This window comes from Vombatus ursinus, unplaced genomic scaffold (assembly GCF_900497805.2).
Source record: "Vombatus ursinus unplaced genomic scaffold, bare-nosed wombat genome assembly UNPS02015066.1, whole genome shotgun sequence".
Taxonomy (NCBI): Eukaryota; Metazoa; Chordata; class Mammalia; order Diprotodontia; family Vombatidae; genus Vombatus; species Vombatus ursinus.
Genome location: NW_020954844.1, coordinates 8,560,446 through 8,579,625, shown reverse-complemented (window position 1 = coordinate 8,579,625; position 19,180 = coordinate 8,560,446). Strand labels below are relative to the sequence as shown.

The window sequence follows — 19,180 nt, the reverse complement described above, 5'->3', positions numbered from 1 at the left end:
TAGGAGATGGAAAGGGGGGAGGAAAAGGCGAGTAGGCGGTGCTTAGGAGATGGAAAGGGGGGAGGGGAGGGGGAAGGGAGTGTGTGTGTGCTTGAGAGATGGAAAAGGGGGGTGGGGGTGTTTGGGAGATGTCTGGGGGAGGTGGAATGGGGGGTGCTTGGGAGATGTTCAGGGGGAGGGGGAGTTTAAAGGGCCCTCGCATCGAGCCCGGGGCTGCTCTCCTTGGGCCCCGAGGTAGGGAGCACCACAGAGAGATCACTAAAGACGAGAACTGTCCAAAAGCCCAAGAGCTTCCCCAGAGGCAGTGAGATACTGAATGGCCCTGGAGGGGCCGAAACCTCGGACTTTGCAGTCTCAGGAAGGTAAATAAATGGCTTCCCCACAGTCACACAGCTGGTAGTGTTAGAACCAGGACCTGAACCCAGGCCTCGTGACTTCCTCACCTGCAGGGCTCTTGGTAAACATAGTGCCCATCACAGTCATAGCTGACTTTCTCTCCTCTGCAAGGGAAGACATTATTAATACACTGATTATTATCGCACTGGATCCTTGCAACAGCTCTGGGAGGTAGGTATGATGCCCATTTTACAGATGAGGAAAGTGAGGCTGAGAAAGGTCAAGTGATTTGCCCAAGGTCACACAGCTAGTAAGTGGCTGAGGCAGGATTGGAATCCAGGCCCTCCTGACTCAGAGTCCAATCCTCTCTAGAGAGTGAGCTCCCTGTCAACAGAAGCTTCCCATCAGAGGCTGGACACCTATTTGTCAGGAGGCTCTAAGAGGGGGTTCCTGTTCAGGTCCCCTCGTGCTCAAAGAGAACGGTAAGTGATCCCAGGCTGCGGCCAGTCAGAGGCCTAGACCCCACGGCCAGAGCCAGGAGGCACCTTCGAGATGGTCTCCTCAGAGATGAGGACACTGAGGCACAGAGAAGGGGGGATGCTTCCCAAGGGCACAGAGCTGGAATGGGAACCCGGGGCCCTCTGCCTCGGGGTCCTCCATTATTGCCACCTAGGGCAATCCCAGAGAAACAGCTCTACAGGATTGCTGGCGCCAGGCAGGGGGAGGGGTGGCATCAGCTCTGACTCTGGCTGCAGGAGGAAAAGCCGAGATCAGCCTAAGACCACCCACAAGGCCCCGGGCTCAGAGCTGTGACACACACACTGACCCCAACGTCCAAATACGAGTCAAGCCCTTCCATGGGGTCCCCTGGGGAGGCCGGCTGACCTCTGAACCCAGGGACTGGGGCTGGGGGAAGGGAGAGCCCTCACGGCCAGGCCTTTCGTGCCCTCCTCCTCTGCTGAGGGTGGACAGGATTTTCAGAAAGCTCCCAAGGTCACCGAGAGCCCAGAGCGGGGACTGAAGCACAGCAAGGAGGTGAGGTGAGGAAGGCTGAAGCTTTGGCGGGAGAGAGGAAGGAAAGAAGGGAAGGACAGCTCCCCAGAAGATGGGGGACTATGAAAAGGAAGGAGGCTGACTGTTTCACAGACCTCAGAGACACTGGAACCATACTCCCCAAGAAGAAGCCCAGAAACGGCCTGTGTGCTGGCGGGCTCCTGGGGATCAGCTGAAGGCCTTCCACGGTGGGGGGGGGGGGGAAAGCGGGTGCCTCTAGGAAGACAATAGCCTTCTCTGTGTTCAAGGCAAAGTCAGTCTCCCTTTGTACACACACCTTATTTGCAGTGCTGACCTCACACCCCTCCCCCCTGTCACACACACACACACACCCCCTCAAACCCACCCAATCAGGTTACTCCCTAGCTCCTGGCCAGGTCCCACCCACCACCCCTCCCAGCAGCCCCCGAGACGTCCTGTCCTGGCTGAGAGCACCCCAGCCCTCCGTGAGAGCTCTACATGGCACTGTCCTGTGGGAAGTTTATCTAAGCTCTGAGGCCTCCTGCCAGCACCCTCTCTTGGGATAATGAGATCCAGGGGGTGGAGGACACCAAGACCCTGCCCACTAAGCTACACTCCCCTGGCTTGTGCGTCAGCCTAAAACTAGGCTGTAGCAGCCTGGACTAGGCACAAGGCAGGAGAGGGAGATGGGGGCCAAGTGTCTGCCGCTCCAGGGACCTCAGTTTCCTCCTCCGTTAAATGAGTTTTGATACTTTCGTGCCCTAACTCATAAAAGGAAAGTCCTTAGTAAGGTGTCCAGAGAAGTATGAACTCCCATCGACGTGTCTTTTTACAAGCTCCCCCTCCTGTCGGGCATCCTTGTCCTCTGGCCCAGTCACCTAGGGGGCAGAGGGCCTTTCTGACAAGACAAGTGTCACCCTGCACATCCAGAACCTGCACTCCTCAGTCCTCAGTCCCATTCAAGGACCAAGAGTTCACTTCTGTGGTTCAGCAAGCAGGCGGGGGCGTCACAATCTAACGTGACCCTGGGGCCAGGGGCCAGCAGATACAGGCTGGGAAGGATATGGGCCTTCCTGTAACCTCAGGCTTAGAAAGCCTCGCTTTGCGCCCCCCCCCCAAACTACAAAGGCCACATCCAATGCTTCTTCCATACTGGCATTCGGCCCTCTAAAGAGAGTCACCACACTAATGCATCGTTGGTGGAGCTGTGAACTGATCCAACCATCCTGGAGAGCAATCTGGAACTATGCCCAAAGGGGGCTATAAAACTGTACATCCAGCTATAGCCCTTCTAGGGTTGTATCCCAAAGAAAACATAAAAATGGGAAAAGGAGCCACGTGTACAAAAGTATTTACAGCAGCTTTTTGTGTTGGCCAAGAATTAGACATCAAGGGAATGCCCATCAACTGGGGAATGGCTGAACAAGTTGTGGTATATGAATGTAATGGAATACTATTGTGCTATAAGAAATGATGAACAAGTGGATAGACACCGACCCTGGAGTCAGGAGGACCTGAGTTCAAATCTGGCCTCAGACACATGATGCTCACTAGCTGTGTGACCCTGGGCAAGTCACTTAACCCCAACTGCCTCACCAAAAAAAAAAAAGAAGCAGCAGCAGAAAGAAAAAAGAAAAAAAGAAAGAAAGAAATGATGGACAGACTTCAGAAAAAGCTGGAAAGACTTGTATGGACTGATGCTGAATGAAGTGAGCAGAACCAGAACGTTGTACACAGTTAACAGCCATGTTGTGCGATGACTGACTTTTACAGACTTAGCTCTTCTCAGCAATGCAAGGATCTAAGACATCTCCAAAAGTCTCATGATGGAAAATGCTATCCACACCCAGAGAAAGAACTATGGAGTCTGACAGCAGAACGAAGCAGACTATTTGCTCTTTTTGGGGGGTTTTGTGGCTTTTCCCTTTTGTTCTGTTCCTTCTTTCACAACATGACTAATGTGAAAATATGTTTACATGACTGCACATGCATAACCTATGTCAGATTGCATGCCATCTTGGGGAGGCGGAAGGGAGGAAAAGAGGGAGAAAAAATTTGAAACTCACAATCTTATAAAAAATGAATGTTGAAAGTTGACTTTACATGGAATTGGAAAAAATAAAGCACTATTTACCAAAGCTAAATAAATAAATAAATAAAATACTGATTGGATTGGGAAAAAATTAAATATAAATTAGATTGTTTAAAGACAGAGAGAGAGAGAGAAAGAGTCACCGTGGGCTACTCCCTTTAAGACTCAGTCTCTGAAGCTGCTGGAGCTAAAAGGGACCTCAGCCTGGACAGCATCTGGTCTCACCTACCGGTTTTACAGATGGGGAAACAGGCCCAGAGAGGCGGAAGCTTAGGCAATCCTGGCAGGGCCCCAGAAGAGGGGATAATAAGAACAAAAGTAACTGACACTTCGATCACTTTCCAATATACTTTCCAAGCCGTGGTAACTACTCTGTGAGGGAGGTACCCCATAAATAATTATCCCCATTTTGCAGACAAAGAAACCGAGGCTCAGGGAGGTGTCACTGTGGCTTTTCAGGATCCTCGGACCAGAATCGAGAGCTACAGGGGACCTCACTCAGAAGACATCACGCCCAGCCCTCCTATAGGGAAACAAATCCAGAAGGTCAAGGGATTTGCTCAAGGTCATCCAGGTAGTAAGGAAGAGTTATGGTGGGATTTGAACCCAGGACCTCTGATTCCACAGCCCACTGTGCTCTATCTACTACCGCCCTGACCCCAGTCACGCAGAGGCAGGATTCGAACCCAGCCCTTCCTGACCCCAAGCCCAGCTCTGTATGCTACACACCAGAGTGCATGGCACAGTCTGGGGGGAGGCAGTCTCCTACCTTGACAAGGAAGTTGCCATCGGCCTCCTGAGAAACCATGACGACAGAATCGTGCAGCTTCTCATCGAAGTGGACGTGGCTTTGGGAGCTTTCCACGGAGTGGCTGGCCGTCGCCTCGGCAAAGCGGATGCTGCTGATTTTGGTTTTGCTTCCTAGAAAAGCAGGGAGGGGCACAGAGAGGGCAGATGAGGGACCCTGGCCATGGGGCAGGCCAATGATAATGACGACCAGGCAGGCTCTGCCCAGACACGGGGACAGGCTTGGGCTCCACTGGGCCACACCCCCCCTCCTGCCCAGTGGGGCTCTGCTGCTCTGTGAGAAGAGGGGCAGGCTGAGGGGTGAGTCTGGGCCAAGCTACGCTCAATGTGTGTGGGAGGGGGCAGGGTGGGACCAGGGTCTGAAGGTGTGGCCCCAGGGCTCAGCATGAAGTGGGGTGGACCTGGATGGTTTTTTTTAAAAGTGGTACAATTCAGCTGGGGGGGGGTTGGTCTCAGGGAGGTCAGTATGAGGCTAAGGATGGGGCATGGAGGCATCAGAAAGCCAGGCTGGGGCCCCACTTAAGAGGTCAGGATGGAGCCTCATGAGGGATCCAGGGACACAGGGTGGGGTTCCACATCAGGGGCTCAATCTAGGCCAGCAGGGGCGGGGAACCTATGGCCTCGAGGCTACGTGTGGCCCTCTAGGTCCTCAAGTGGGGCCCTTTGACTGAATCCATCTTCACAGAATAAATCCCCTTAATAAAAGGATCTGTTCTGTGAAGTTTGGACTCAGTCAAAAGGCTGTACCTGAGGACCTAGATGGCCACATGTGGCCTCAAGGAGGTTCCCCACCTTTGATTTAGCAGGGTCAAGACTGGGGGAATGGAGAATGCTGGAAAGTCAGGTGTGAGTGAGAAACCCTGGAAAGTTGTGAAGAAAGAGAAGAAAGAAGTAGTTCAGGGAAAGCAGTAAGTCCCTCCTCCCCTCTCCCCCTCTCTTGCCTTCTAGACCCCGGCCCTCCCTCTCATCCAGCCACCCACCCACACTCCTCTTACGGAACAGTTTCTCAACGAAAACCCCTTTCTTTTTCTTCTTAAACCACCAGCTGGACACCCTGTGGAGGTCATCAGAGGCCTTCTTAAGACCTTGCTGGGTGCCTCTGACCAGTATGCTCTGGTCACTGCCAGAGGTGGGAATGGGCTGCTTCATTTGGGGGTTGGGGAGGAAAAGAAGAGAGGGAAGGGAAGAGGGAGGAGAAAAGAGAAAGGGGGAGAAAGAGAAGAGGAAAGGGAAGGGAGAAAGGGAAAGGTGGGGGAGGAGGGAGGGCAAGAGGCCGAGACCAAGGTGACACCAGAGTGGGAGCTGCAGGGGGTGCCAGGGTGGAAAGTAAAGGCAATAATGTGATGTCATGGGCGGTGCCAGGAGTGATGAAGAGGCCTGCTTTGTGATGGCACGGACTCCCCATCACCTCCCTGAGAAAGCCCTGGAAAACTGGGCTCCCCGGGACACAAGCCCAGTCGGTGCACAGAAAACCATCGCATCTCCTCACCCAGGTCACGGAATCAAAGATTCCCAGAATCTCAGCCTCAGAAGGGGTCTTGGCTGCTTGGCCGGGTCTGGTCTAACCCTGCTACAACAGAGCAGACAAATGCAGACCGAGGAGGGCGGGGAAGAGCGCCTTGCCCTGGAGGCAATCCATTCCGCTCCTGCACCACCCCGGCTCCAGTCCGGACAGCTCTCATTCTTCAGACTTTTCTCCTGACGTCCTCCCCTCTGGGCCAAGCAGAAAGGCTGCTCCTGCCTGTGTAGGACAGGCCTTCCCATCCCGAGACACAGCAACCACAATGCCCAGGAGTCTTCCCCTCATGCAGGCGGCTCCCTGCACTGGCACAAACTCACCAACACCAGCCCAGCCATCCTCCTCAGGTCACTTTGATCAACACCTGTCCCGCCAACATCCTTGCCAAACACAAGCGCCTCTGTCTGGCACTCAAAGCTCCTGCCAACTTGGCCCCTCCCCAGCTCTGCAGTCCCTTAACCTCCCTCCATACACTCCAGAGTTCAGCCATTCTGGCCACTTGCCACTGCTCACATGACCAAGTGGCCATCCCTCGTGTCTGAAGCGTGTTCCTGCCTTGCATCTACCTCTGAGAATCCTCAGCTTCCTTCATGACCCAACAGCCCCTCCGAGTTCCCTTCCTACCCAACTCTGCGTGTGTCTCGAGTGGACCGAGATATCTGAACATCGTCTCCCCCCCAGAACGTAAGCCCTTAGGGGGCAGGGATCTTTTGGCCTTCCTTGGTATCCCATGCTCGGTACAGAGACTGGCACACAGTGGGTGCTTAAGCAATGCTTGTCAGCATTTCCTAAACTCTGGAACCCAAAACTGAAGGCACTACTCTCAGTCAGGTCTGACTAGGGCAGAGGACAGTGGGGACTGTGACCTCTCTCATTCCCCGATGCAACCCCAGATTTTGCTCTTTTTCAGGTGCCACATCCCCTCCCGACTGATACTAAGCTCTCAGTGCACCAGAAATCCCCCTGGTCTTTTTCAGACAGACTAGTGCATCTCCCCCACCACCACCACACACACATACACTGTCCTTGCAAAGCTATTTTTTTCTTATCCCTAGTGAATTTCAGCTTCCTAGCCAGATACCACCCATAGCTTTGGGTGGTCAAGATTATGCATCTTAACTGGTGGTCATTGTGGGAGCAATCCCTCCCAACTGTCATCAGCAAATCTGATAAGCACACCACCAATGCTTATGCACACCACTGCTCCGTGCAGTCAGAACAGCACAGGGCTGAGGTCCGATCCCTAAGGCATGCCACCAGAGACCTCCAGCCAAGGTGTGTGGAGCAAATTATTAACGCCTCCCCTTTGTGTCCAACCCACCGGCTATCTCCTATCAATCCACCATCAATCTAGTCCGAGACTCTCCAACTTTTCCAACTAGCATAAGCTTGACATATTCAAACACTTTCAGGAAAGCACAAACAATATCCACCGCATTCCCCTGAAGAGCCATGTTAGAAGCCCTGCCAAAAGAAAAAGGAAATTGGCCGGCCTCACGTGACCCGTTCTGGCTGAAGGCATCGCCTCCTTTCTTCGATGGCCACTAGCTATCCCTTTAATAATCCATTCCACAACGCTGCCAGGAATCAATGTGCCACACTTGCTGCCCACTATTGGCCGCCTCTTCTCTCTCTTTCCTTTTGTTTTGGGTGGGCTTTTTTTTTTTTAATCAGGACATTTCTCCAGCCCTGAGTCATCTCTCCCAATCTCCACGATCTTCCCATCTCACATCTGCCCGCTCGGAGATGAGGCTGTCTGGGCCCGGTGACCGACCGGACTTCATCAAGGGCAGCTTACTTGTTCTCCCTCTCCTTCTCTTGGGCATCGACGCCCCGTGAGCCATCGAGCTCAGTCCTTTCCCGTCCAAAGGTCGCGTTCCCCGGCAGAGAAGTCAGAGGCAAGACCAGGGCTCGGCAGGGCTTGGCCTTACCGCATCTACCCAGAGCACTGACCCTCTCCCGCTTCTCTTATCCTCTTCATTCCTACGACATGAATTAGGGAGAAAATAAAACTCCCTCCTCCTCCTCATCCTCAGCTCCTTCCAAGCCTCAGCACCCCAGACGCATCCTTCCAGCGAACGCCAGCCACCCATCCTCACTGCAGCTTCTTCCAAATCTAAGTTGGTGGGCGAGTGAGTCCCTCGATACATCAATCAATCGGGACTTACTGAGCACCTCCTGTGCGCCAGGCACTGCTGTAGGGGCTGAGGATACAGAGAGCAGAACAAAACAATTCCTGCTCACCAGCTGATTACATTCCAACGGAGAACCCGGAACCTTCTGCAACCTGTTCCCCCAAATCCAAGGCTGCTGTCAGACTATGCCCGAGGCTCGGGCAGCTCTCTTCCTCCAGCCTGCCCTCTTGGATTGGGACTTTGTGGTGGGGGGCACTTCTCTCTGGAGGGAGGGCCTGGATCTCCCGGGTCTGCCCTGGGCTGCTTTCTCTGGGCGCTGAGGCTGCGTTTTTTCAAGGATCTCAGGGTGACTGGCAAGCTTTCAGGGTTGCCCAGGGCCACCTGATCCAGGGCAAAGTCTGAGACACAAGTGTGTACTCGCCGTCCCACCCCCTCCCCAGCTTCCACTCCAGCTGCTCTGGGATCAGAGGGACGGAGCCGCCGCCTGGCTTTCTGTCCCGCCCTGCCGGCCCCAAGTGCCCATATAAGGCACAGGTTCAGTCCCTGGGCTGAAAGACTGTGAGGCACGGGACCTTCCTGGCCACATATATATGGTGCCCAGTGCCAAGAGACCTGTTTCTCTGCGCTGACCTGGACTCACAGTGGCTTTTCCTTGGGTTCTCCCATCCCTCCTCAGCCCAGTGCTCATCCTCAGGCTTTGCTGAGATGGGGAGAGCAGGGCTGGATGGCTTCCTCCTCCTCCACCATCTTGGCTGGTCCTTTCCAGCTGCTGTGTATTTTACTGACGAGGAAACTGAGGCTGGAGTCCCCCAGGCAAGTGTCTGCGGTAAGATTCAAACCCAGGTCTTCCTGTCTCCAAGTCCAGTGCCGTAGGCAGTCGGTGGCTCTTCAGCTCTCGGCAGAATCTCCAGTGGACAAAAGGATGATGGGCCAGACCACGCCCTGGTGCCTATGCTTCCCATGCTTCTCCCCTACTTTCCCTTTCTCGGATGGTACAGAATTGCCTCTGTTCGCCCTCTCTTCCAAGAGGTCAAGGAAGGAGGCAGGCCCATCCAAGCTCCCGAGAGGGGAATGAGGCGCCCACAGACATCAGGGCCCCCAAGGTCGGGTCAGAGGCGCCTAGGGACACAGCCCCGTGCCTGCTATGGGCAGCACAAAGACAACCACAAAACATAGCCTGTCCTCAAGAGGCTTACCTTTTCTTTGGGGGGAGGGGAGGGTTTAAAATGACCCCAAAGTGTAGAGACCATTCGCTCCGACCCCTACTTTTAGACACAAGGCCGTTTTGTCCCTGACGGCGGGCAGAGCTGGGATTCACCCACGGCCCTGTCCACCGCACCAACTGCCCCTAACTGGGGGCGCCCATGGTGACCCAAACGCCCACAAACCTGGGAGAATGCGCACCAGGGCCGCTTCTGACAGCAGAGGCTGACGCCGGGCGGGCATCCACCCCTCACTCACCTTTGTTAGCCGTCGCCATGGAGCCCCCGCCCGCTGCCCGTCGGCCGAAAAGCAGAGCTCCCGATGCCAGCTCAGCAGCCGCCCATGCTCCAAGGAGAGCCACCACAGGGACCTGGCAGAGAAGGGGAGACGGGCCCATCACTGAGTGATCCTGCTGAGTGCTGGGGACACGAAAAGGAGCAGAAGGCAGGCCCTGCCCTCACGGAGCTGCCATCTACCGGGAGGCAGGTCTGGAGATGAGGCCACTGTCCAGGGCAGGGGGAATCAATCATGAATGAATGAATGAGTGAATGAAAAAGCATCTATTAAGCACTTGTTTAACTGCCAGGAATGGTGCCAAGTGCCACATCCTGCCCTCAGGAGGCTTACATTCTAACAGGAGGAGATAATCCTCAGAGAATACTGGGGGCAGAGAGGGCTGGGGGAGCCACAGGGCAGTCAAACAACAGAATAAGCAGAAAACCTGACAATGGGGACCACCTCCTACAGAAAGCCCTCCTGGATCCCCCATGGCAAGTACCCTCTCTCCTGGACTAGAGATGGCCTGAGCCCCCTTCCAGTTTAAAGTTCAGACCCTGTGCCAGGAGAGGACGGCCTGCTCTTCCATTTTGCCCCGTACCCTCCCCATCCCAACCCCCCTCAGCACTTCGCCTAGGGAATGCCTGTTCACATGAACTGCTGAGGCGTTTAGAGCCGTGAAATGGCCCCATGGCCCTCACGGCCCCCTGGGAGGTCCACCCCGTAGGTGTGCCCATTGTCCCACTCAACCAGCCCTCTCCTTTCACAGATCAGGACAGTGAGGCCCAGGAAGGAGCAGTGCCTTGCAGGACTGAGAGACGGTACCGAATCGGCAATCATGGTGTTCATGTCCTCCCTCGGTCAAGGTAGCCCAGGCAGCATCCCAGGACCAGAGCTCCAGAGCAGGAAAGCACTGAGAGGTCGGGAAGAAACTGAGAGGTTAAGTCACATGCCTTACTGACAGGCAGCGTTCGGATCCCACAAATGAACTCTTTCTACTCCACACAATTTCCCAGAAATTCACTGCAGGTGGGGGAAGATGAGAGAAGAGGACCAGGGACAGTGCCACCATCACGTCTTGTGTTTTCCAGCTCCTAAAGACCTCATTTGACCCCCACAACAACCTGGTGAAGTGGGGACTGGAGGCTCCCGTTTTACAGATAAGGAAACTGAGACCAGAAAGAGTGTAGGCTTTGTCAAGGTCACATAGTTTAAGTAGCACTGCCAGAACCTGAACCCAGAGCTCCTGACTCCAAGTTCAAGGTGCTTTTTGGGAGTGAGGATGGTGAGGGAGGAGAGGAGCTGGGGATCCTCCCCAGGATCTCACAAACCTCTCCTGAGGGGTCACAGAGGGTCTGACGGATGAAAGAACCTGAGCCCAGAGAGACCAAGTGATCAGTAACCGTAATAGGTGGCCAGGCAGGATTTGAACCCAAGTTCTCTGACTCCAAAGTCAGCATGGTGACCTTTACCCTGGGCCCCTCCAGCCAGCCCTGCCCTGCCTGGCAACGGCACCACAGGCCTCACGCAGAAGGAGGGGCACCGGCTCAGAGGTGTCCCCAGAAGAGCAAGGAGCCACCGGGCTGCCCAGATCGCTGTCATGGAAACAGGCAGGAACAGGACAGAACGTGGCTGGAGCCACGGAGGATCCCAGGGACAGGAAGAAGCTGTCCCTCCAGGGAGGAAACACACAGCAGAGGCAGGAGGCCAGCCCGGCCCTTTCGTGGCCAGGGTCCAATCCTGGGGGCGGCCAAGAGCTCCCCCCAGTACAGAGACACCCCCGAGGCAACATGGAAATGAAACACCAGGATCCTGAGATCAAGCAGCCAGTTCACAAGCCTAGATGAAAGCACTCTATTACAAGCTGGGCCATGGTGGCAGAAGGATCAGGACGGGAGCGGTCAAGGCAAGGGGTCCAGTGATTTAGAGAGGTGATCTGGCCAAACCCCTCACCTCCCAACGCGTGCTCCCCCGAGGTCAGAGCCAAGACTCAAGCCCAGATCTGCGGGCCCCTTCCCCAGACCCGGTCCATCCAACCTCCCCCTCCCCTCACAACACGGCCCCTCCAGGGAGTCCTCCCTGATCTCTCCAGCTCCTCCACGCCCGATAACATCAGCTCCCTTAACTTCGAGGCTCTTCTCTACCTGCCGTCCAAGGAGCAGTGGGGGACACTGGGGGGACAGTGGAAGGCTGGGAGCCACTGACTCCAGCTGTAACTTTGGGCAGACCAAAGTCCTCTGGGCCTCAGTTTGTCCTCAGTAAAATGGGGCTATAAGGGCTCGCCCAAGACCGGGCGATCTCCTGAGGTTGTGTTGGGTGGTTCTTTGTGGCGTCTCTGGCCCCTGCCCAGGACAGGTGCACCCACAAGAACTTGTCTAGCGAGGATTCTTCTGTCTGACCAGTCTCCGTAGGCTCCCCTGGATGGCGTCTCCTCCGCTAACACCCTCCTGCCTGGGCCCTCTAAGCTTCTCCTGACGATCCCATTAACTCCTGATTAATTACCATCTCTGTGCAGATGATTCCCAGAACTTTACAGGGAGTCCCCAAGCCTTAGGGCTTTTAAGTTGGTATAGTTACTGCCAGCTTTTGTAGCCAAAACGTGCCAGGACTTTTGGGCCCCTGTATATCCAGCCCTAACCTCTCTCCTGAGCAGCAGCTGCACCTCTTCCCACCTCCCCATCACAGCTGAGGGCCTCACCAGGGGGGCACCGGCTCAGCCCGACTGCCCCCTCCATACTTACTTTGTGTCTCCCTCTCACCCGGCCGGCTGCCACATCTCGTCCTGCCCTCTCTCTGGCCTCTGACGTGGCCGCTGCCCTCGGCCAGGCCCTCACCACTCCTCACCCTTCTAAGTGCTCCCGAGGCTGCCTCTTCCCATTCCAATGAGCTCAGAGGCCAAGCGATGCCCCCAACCACTGAGAATACTGTACCTCAATAAACTCCAGTGCTCCCTATGTCCCCCTGCTGAGCTTGGAAAGCCTCCCCACGCGGCCCCTCCACGCACCCCACCCACCTCCCAGGACTCTCCTCCACCTCCAGGACGTTCCCCCCTGCCCAGTACTGGGTTCCCTCCCTCTGAGGTTACCCTCCAGCTACATCTTGTCTGTGGACAGAGCTTGGCAGGCGTCTCCCCCACCAGACTGGGAGCAGGGGTTTGCCTTTCTCTGTAGCCCCGGGGCCCGGCACAATGCCTAGGGCAGCAAAAGCGCTCTTCGGGTGGACCGATGGACAGGAGCCCTGTCTGGCTCCCTTGGTCCCCACCCCACAATGCCTCTCCTGCTAGCCTTGCCCTCCCATGTCCCATACAATTTAGAATCTGGGGGTCTCGGCTCCTGCACTAAACACAACTGCCTGAGAGCACAGCCCCACCAGGGTCACGATCTCCCCGACTGCACCAAAGAGCCCTTGCAGGCCGGCTGGCTGGGGTCCCCAGGGGGTTGAGAATTGCCTTCCTACAGTCACAGGACAGCAGACTCAGAGAGGCCCTAGAGGGACCCCTCCTGCATCTTAGAGAGGAGGAAATACTTGACCCAGAAAACGACCATCCTGACTCTGGCTCCGGAGCAAAGAGGGGCCAAGAAAGGGCATCTCTGCTCCCTGGGAGAAGGGAAAGAGGGGAGAGGGCGACCCAGAGGCCCCCTCCACCCCTCCCGCCCAACTTCTGGATACCAAAAGGGCCCTGAGTGGGGGAGAAGGAAAAGGACACTCCAGCCTCCTGGCGCCCCTAACCCTCTCGAGAAGAGCCAGCCAAATCTCACTCTCCAGACACACTCACCCCCCACCCCACACTGTAACAAGAGGAGTGAGAATGGCTCACATGTAAACAAGCCTTTAAGGGTTATGGTGCAGTGGGTAGCGCGCTGGGCCTGGAGTCAGGACAAACTGAGTTCAAATCTGCCCTCAAACACTTACTAGGTGGGTGAGCCTGGGCACCTGGCCCCTCTTTGCCTCAGTTTCCTCATCAGTAAAATGAGGATCATAATAGCACCTCTCTCTCAAGGTTGTTGTGAGGATCGAGTGAGATCCTATGTGTTACACGTAGCAGGCATGTAATAAATGCTCATTCCATTCCTTCCCCATTTTACAGATAAGGAAAACTGAGGTTCAGAAGTTAACTGACCAGCCCAAGTCCACACAACCAGCATGGGTGCAGGCAGAATTCGAGCCCTGCTCTGATGGACTCCAAATCCCTCCCTTCACCATTCTAAACCAAGCCCTTCATGCCCCCACTGGGCAACCCTCCTTGGGATTTCTATGTCCAGACCAGGATATAACTCCACAGATTCCCCTCCTCTGGGGATATCCAAAAACTCTTCCTGACCCTGTTTCATGGACTGGAGATGCCAAATGAGAGCCAAAAGGGACCCCAGTCCCATCTGAGTCATTTTACAGATGAAGAAACTGAGGCCTAGAGAACCTAAGTCAGAGGAAGGATTTGAACCCAGAGCCAGTGTTCCTTCCTCACTTCCCAGACCCCAGGGCTCCCTCTCTCAAAGGGGTCTCCCACAATCACTCCTGGCTGAGCAAAGTAAGACAGCCTCAAGTCCCCTCAAGCTCTCCCAGCTTCCAGAGTGGGGGCCCTAGTCTTAATCAATAAAGATTTATTAAGGGTCTGCTATGTGCCCGGCTCTGTGCTAAGCTCTGAATTTGTGCCTGGATTTGGGAAACCAGACTGCGTACCCTTTCTCTGTTTTTTCAAACAGTGGGGGACAGTGTGGGGGAAAGCTGCCTGCTACAGTCATGGGACTGTGCTCAAAGTCTGTCCCCAAACATCCCCTGGTGAGAGGGCTGCAGCTGAGATCCTGGCCGGGGGTGGGGGTGGGGCCCACAGGCCGGCCCGAGGCAGTTCAGACACCCATTTGTCTCTCGAGACACCCACATGCGTCCAGGGGAGCTGGCTCCATACGCAGATGACTTCACAGGCCACTGACCCAGAGCCCCTGCGCCCACCCAGAGAGACCTCAGGCATGCCCCGCAGAGCCACTGACATTTGGCAGATGGCAAGGGGCAAGCCGAGGCCACAGAGGAGGGGGAGCTGACGGGTTCCTCCAACCCTCCCTCCCACACCCAAACCAGGCCGAGAAGTGCCCCTTCTGACTGGGCTGAAGAAGGAGGAGGGAGCGACCTGGCCTTCACTGTCAGATTCTCTCCCGTTCTGGCCCCACAAGCTACCCCCTGAAACAAACCAGGACCCCTCCGAGTTTCCCCACTTACACCTGATTTCTCAGGCAGGCTGTCACTCTGCCCATTTTACAACAGCCCAGAGAAGTCAAGGAGTTTTGCCCAAGGTTAACGCAGCACATCCACACACCTGGGGAAGTGGGGCATCCAGACTGGTAGACCAGGAAGCCCCCTCCCCTTTTCTATACATGTAACAGGGAGAAGGCAGGAGTAGGAAGAGCAGGAGGGAGTCTCCCCCTTTCCTGAACCCCAGCCGCCTTTCTGGCCCACGAGCCTGGAGACTGACGCATGGAGTCTGCTGAAACGAACTCTTCTTTTGTCCTTCCACTCACGAAGCAACAGCAGCCTACACACAGGGCCTGCTGGGCCATTGTCCAAAATGGGTCATGGGGAGGGGAGGGGCCCCTCCTGAGCTGCCCTGCTCAGGGGTCTGTGTGCCTGGGAACTGTCCTGGGGCTGGGGTAGGCATTCGGGGAAAACAGAAACAATAACGGACTTTTAGCTGGTGTCTGGAAGCTTGCACAGCGCTCTACTGTATACCATACGAGCCTCAGAACCACCCCACAAGGTTGGGACTAGACGTGTGAGCCCCATTTTACAGATGAGGAAACTGAGGCTCTGACAAGTGAATCATCTGCTCTGATATCACAGATTTAGACCCACAAGGGATTTCAGAAGTCATCTCATCCAAAACTCTCATTTTACAGATGAGGAAACCAAGGCCCCACAAGGGGAAGTGAGGCAGGAATCCTACATCCCAGGTCACAAGACAAGTCTACCTCCATCCTTCATCCTCACCTCTGTCCACATATACTAGGCCTGCTCCCCCCGCCCCAGCCTAATAGCGATAACAAGGACAAGAACTATCCCCATCTCTTTAGGGTTCACAAAGTGCATCCTGGGGGCGTGAGGAGTATTGCCCCCATTGTCCAGATGGGGAAACAAAGGCTAGGAGGATTATATAGCTAGTAAATGTGGGAGATGGAAAAGAAGTTGTGGGTGGGGGAGAGGTGGAGGGTTGAACCACTGGAGCTCCATCCTTCAGAGACCGCATCCTGCTCTCCTCCACCTCTGCCCCCTGGGTCCCTGAGCCCACCTGCTCACAAGCCTTCCCTTTCCAATTTTCCCCTTCTACTCAGACAGGTCAATGAACTTTTATCGTGATCCCAAAGCACTTAAAATTTGACCCGGTCTCCCAGAGCTCCTGAGGGACACAGCGTGAGCCGGATGAACAGAGAAACCTCAGCGAATGAGTGAACCCCTGCCTTACGCCAAGGGGCCCAAGCCACGCTTGCTCCCCAAGGGCACACGACTCCATGCTGAGGGTCAGGCCTACCACCAACTAACCATACACACTTTTACGGGGCCCTGTGGTCTCCCTCACTGAATGTAAGCCCCTGGAGGGCAGGGACGGCTTCATTTTTGTTTTCTTATCTCAGTATTGTGGAAACACATAGTAGGACTTAATAAATGCTTAGCTTGAGAGTCAGAGGACCTTGGACAAGTAACATCTTCGGGGGCCTCAAAGAAGGAAGCAGAAAGCAATGTGGATCCTTCAGCCCATGGGCTCATGGGCTGGTGGCTGGAGACATTGGGGTGCCCGGGTCAGGTCCGACTGGAATGATGGCTGCTTGGCCCCCCCCAGGCCCTCCAAATGAGAGGGGCTCCAGCTGGCCTTGCTGAGAATTCAGAGCTCAAGCAAGGACCCTCACTGAGAAATGAGGACCTGACTGTCCTGGGCCCCAGGACAGGAACTGAGGCAGGAGACCAAGAAACCATCCCCCACTGAGGAAGGGTCAGGGGATCAGGCCCAAGGATCCAGGAGGCCTGAGGTTTGTAACCCGGGTCTAGGAGTTTATTTTAAAGCCCTGATAGACGTATGCCGATGGCACTGGTCTCCTGGGTGCTTCATTCTGGGCATCTAAAACCCAATTTGGGAAGGGTCCGAGGCTAAACCAGCCTGCAGCTGAGGTGCCGGGGGGATACAGAAAGGGGGCACAGCTCAGCGCCGATCCTGAGGCTGATGGAAGAAGGAGCCTGTCCCAAGGTCAGCAGCCCAGCCCCCAGCCCAAGGCAACACTGATTTGAATGTCTATGGGCCTGGATCTCCCGGCCCCACCCCCCACTGCTGTCCAGTGATTGTGCAATGATGGGGCAGCTTAAAAGGACTCTGGGAGGCAGCAAGGTGGCGCAGTGGATAGAGCACCGGCCCTGACGTCAGGAGGACCTGAGTTCAAATCCAGCCTCAAACCATACACTTGACACTTACTAGCTGTGTGACCCTGGGCAAGTCACTTAACCCCAATTGCCTTAAAAAAAAAAGAAAAGGACTCTGGGCTTTCCCTCTTTAAAACTCTGGTCCAACTGTAAAATGGGGGAGGGGGGAAACCTGGGCTCAAATTCTGGTTCTGCCACTTCTCGTGTGATTCCCTGCATCTCAGTTTCCTCATACGTAAAAAGACCTTTCCTTGTAAGGCGTCTGGGGCCACGGTGGGGCATCGAAGGGCGAGGCTAGGCCCGACACAAGGACAGAATGCCCTGGAGCTGGATGGCAGAGGGTAGTTAGGAAGAGGAGAAGAGGTCTGGGTAAGTGAAGGCCCAGCACATGCCCAGGATCCCAGACTCAGGCGCTGGAAGGGGCCTCAGTCCAATGTTCCCATTTTACAGATGAGGAAACTGAGAGGGGCAGGGATTAAATGACTTGCCCGCAGGAAAATCCCCAGGGAGGGATCTGTGGATTCAGCGGTGCAGCAGACATGGGGCTGGGTTTGGGTTCAGCAGAGGCCTGGGTTCAAATCCTGTCTCTGAGAAGCCCTTATTACTGGGCCTCACTCACCCCTGCCACTTTCCAGACTCACCAAAGCCCCGCTCTCTGGCCACCTCTCCCCTATGGGTCATCTCCCTGATTGGAACAGAAGCTTCTCGTAGGCACTGACCATCTTGGCATGATGAATAAATGCCTTTCTTTTCATTCATTCCCTCATCATGGGCAAACCACTAAACCTTCAAGCCTCAGTTTCCTCATCTGTGAAATGGCCGTCACACCTATCCTGCCTGCCCCCACAGGCTCGTTCAAACTAGGTAACGTGTCTAAAGGGCTTTGCACACCCTAACGTCCTACATAAATGTTAGCTATTTTTAATATCTAATTTATTTTTAATTCCACCTACTCCAGGAAAGGCCAGGCTGTTAGGATCTCCAAGCCCAAACTTGGAGGGGGCCCACAGAAGCCAGCGCTGGAGCACAATGTGGTCTGCTGGGCACGCTTGGACCAGCCTTCCTGAGCTGCTCCAGGAAGCTGGAGGAACGGTTCTGTTTCCCCCTCCTGAAATCACTTTTGTCCTGAGGTTTTTTGGTCTACACCTGTCTGTGACTGCCTCAGTGCTGGTGAAGTCCTGGTGTGGTACCTCCTTCCATCTCGACAGATCAGCAATCCCCTCTAGAACAGAGGAGCGAGAGGGGCCCTGCCCTGGGTCACACACCAGCTCAGAAACAGGATTCGAATCCAGGCGTCTGGATTCCAAAGCAGCTCTCTCTCCCCGGCTGTATCCCCCAGAGCCTCCCAGAGTCAGTACCTTATACAGAGTGGGTGCTTAATGCACGTGGAATTAAACTGAATCTATAAATGAGAGGCTCATCTGGCACTAAGTGGGTGAGGGGCAAGAATGTTGCTGGCTTTGGAGTCCCAGGACCTGGGTTCAAATCCTGACTGCTCACCACTGCCTCTCTGTTCCCCAATGAGGGCACTGGGCTGTGGGACCAAACCAGAATCACATGAGACATCATTATTATTACTATTATTATTTCTAAGACCCCTTCTACCTCTAAGGCCTACAACCCACAGGGTCCCATCCTATGATAATTCAAAGATCAGGGCAGGGTCTAAGGGCCTCAGTTTCTTCATTTGTAAAATGAGAAGGCTGGGCAAGATGACCCCGAAGGGCCCCCTCCAAAGCTGTGATCTGAATGGAACCAAAGAGGAAAAGTGGGATCCTTCCCACAGCCACAGAGGCCCCAAGGGGAGCTCTGGGAACATCAGGGCCTCCCGCGAGGTCCCCGCCGTGGGAATTCTGCTCATGTGGACACACATCTGGCCAAGGCTCCGCTTCCCCCCACCCCCCCCCCCCTTAAACTCCTGACTCCGCTGATGAGGAACTGTTTTCCAACAAGACTTCTGGCCGTGAATGGACAACCCGGGCAGCCCCCACGTCTGTGGGTGGGATGGGGAGGTTCAGCTGACTCTGCTATTAAGGAGAAAACCCTTCCTTCTCTTGGGGAGAAGGAACCAAAGATGGCCTTCCTCCTCCTCCTCCTCCTCCTCCTCCTCCCAGAAGCCTTGGCGTCAGACCACAGGTGGAACCCTGGCTCTCCCCTCTGTCCCCAGGAAAGGCCTCTGCCCACATTGGACAACCAAAGCCCCTGCCCCGCGAGGCTCCAGTCTCCCAGGGAGCCCCTTGGGGTCTCCGCTCGGCCTTGGGTACTCCCGGAAGGAGGCAGCAGGATTGGAACTAGGGCTAGAACAGGAACAGAGGCCCTGGGGTCAGGGGACAGGATGGAGCAGGGTTTGGGGGGAGGGAGAGGCCGGGATAATAGCTGGGCACAGGGGCTCCCCCCCCC

At 55.3% G+C, this 19,180-nt stretch overlaps 1 protein-coding gene across 2 annotated transcripts in view; it reads right to left on the bottom strand.

The window, feature by feature from the left end:
* The window catches only part of CUNH20orf27 (chromosome unknown C20orf27 homolog), a 46,080-nt gene that overhangs the window by 21,723 nt on the left and 5,177 nt on the right, over positions 1 to 19,180 (bottom strand). Inside the window, exons 2-3 of one of the 2 annotated variants that reach the window (XM_027846100.1) lie at positions 9,365 to 9,476; positions 4,212 to 4,363 (exon numbers count right to left, since the gene is read on the bottom strand). In XM_027846100.1, coding sequence (XP_027701901.1) covers positions 4,212 to 4,363; positions 9,365 to 9,383 — 171 coding nt within the window. In that variant the 5' untranslated portion in view covers positions 9,384 to 9,476. Of the gene's footprint in view, positions 1 to 4,211; positions 4,364 to 7,566; positions 7,709 to 9,364; positions 9,477 to 19,180 lie in introns of those variants that run through there. The other variant, XM_027846099.1, reaches the window with a different exon arrangement.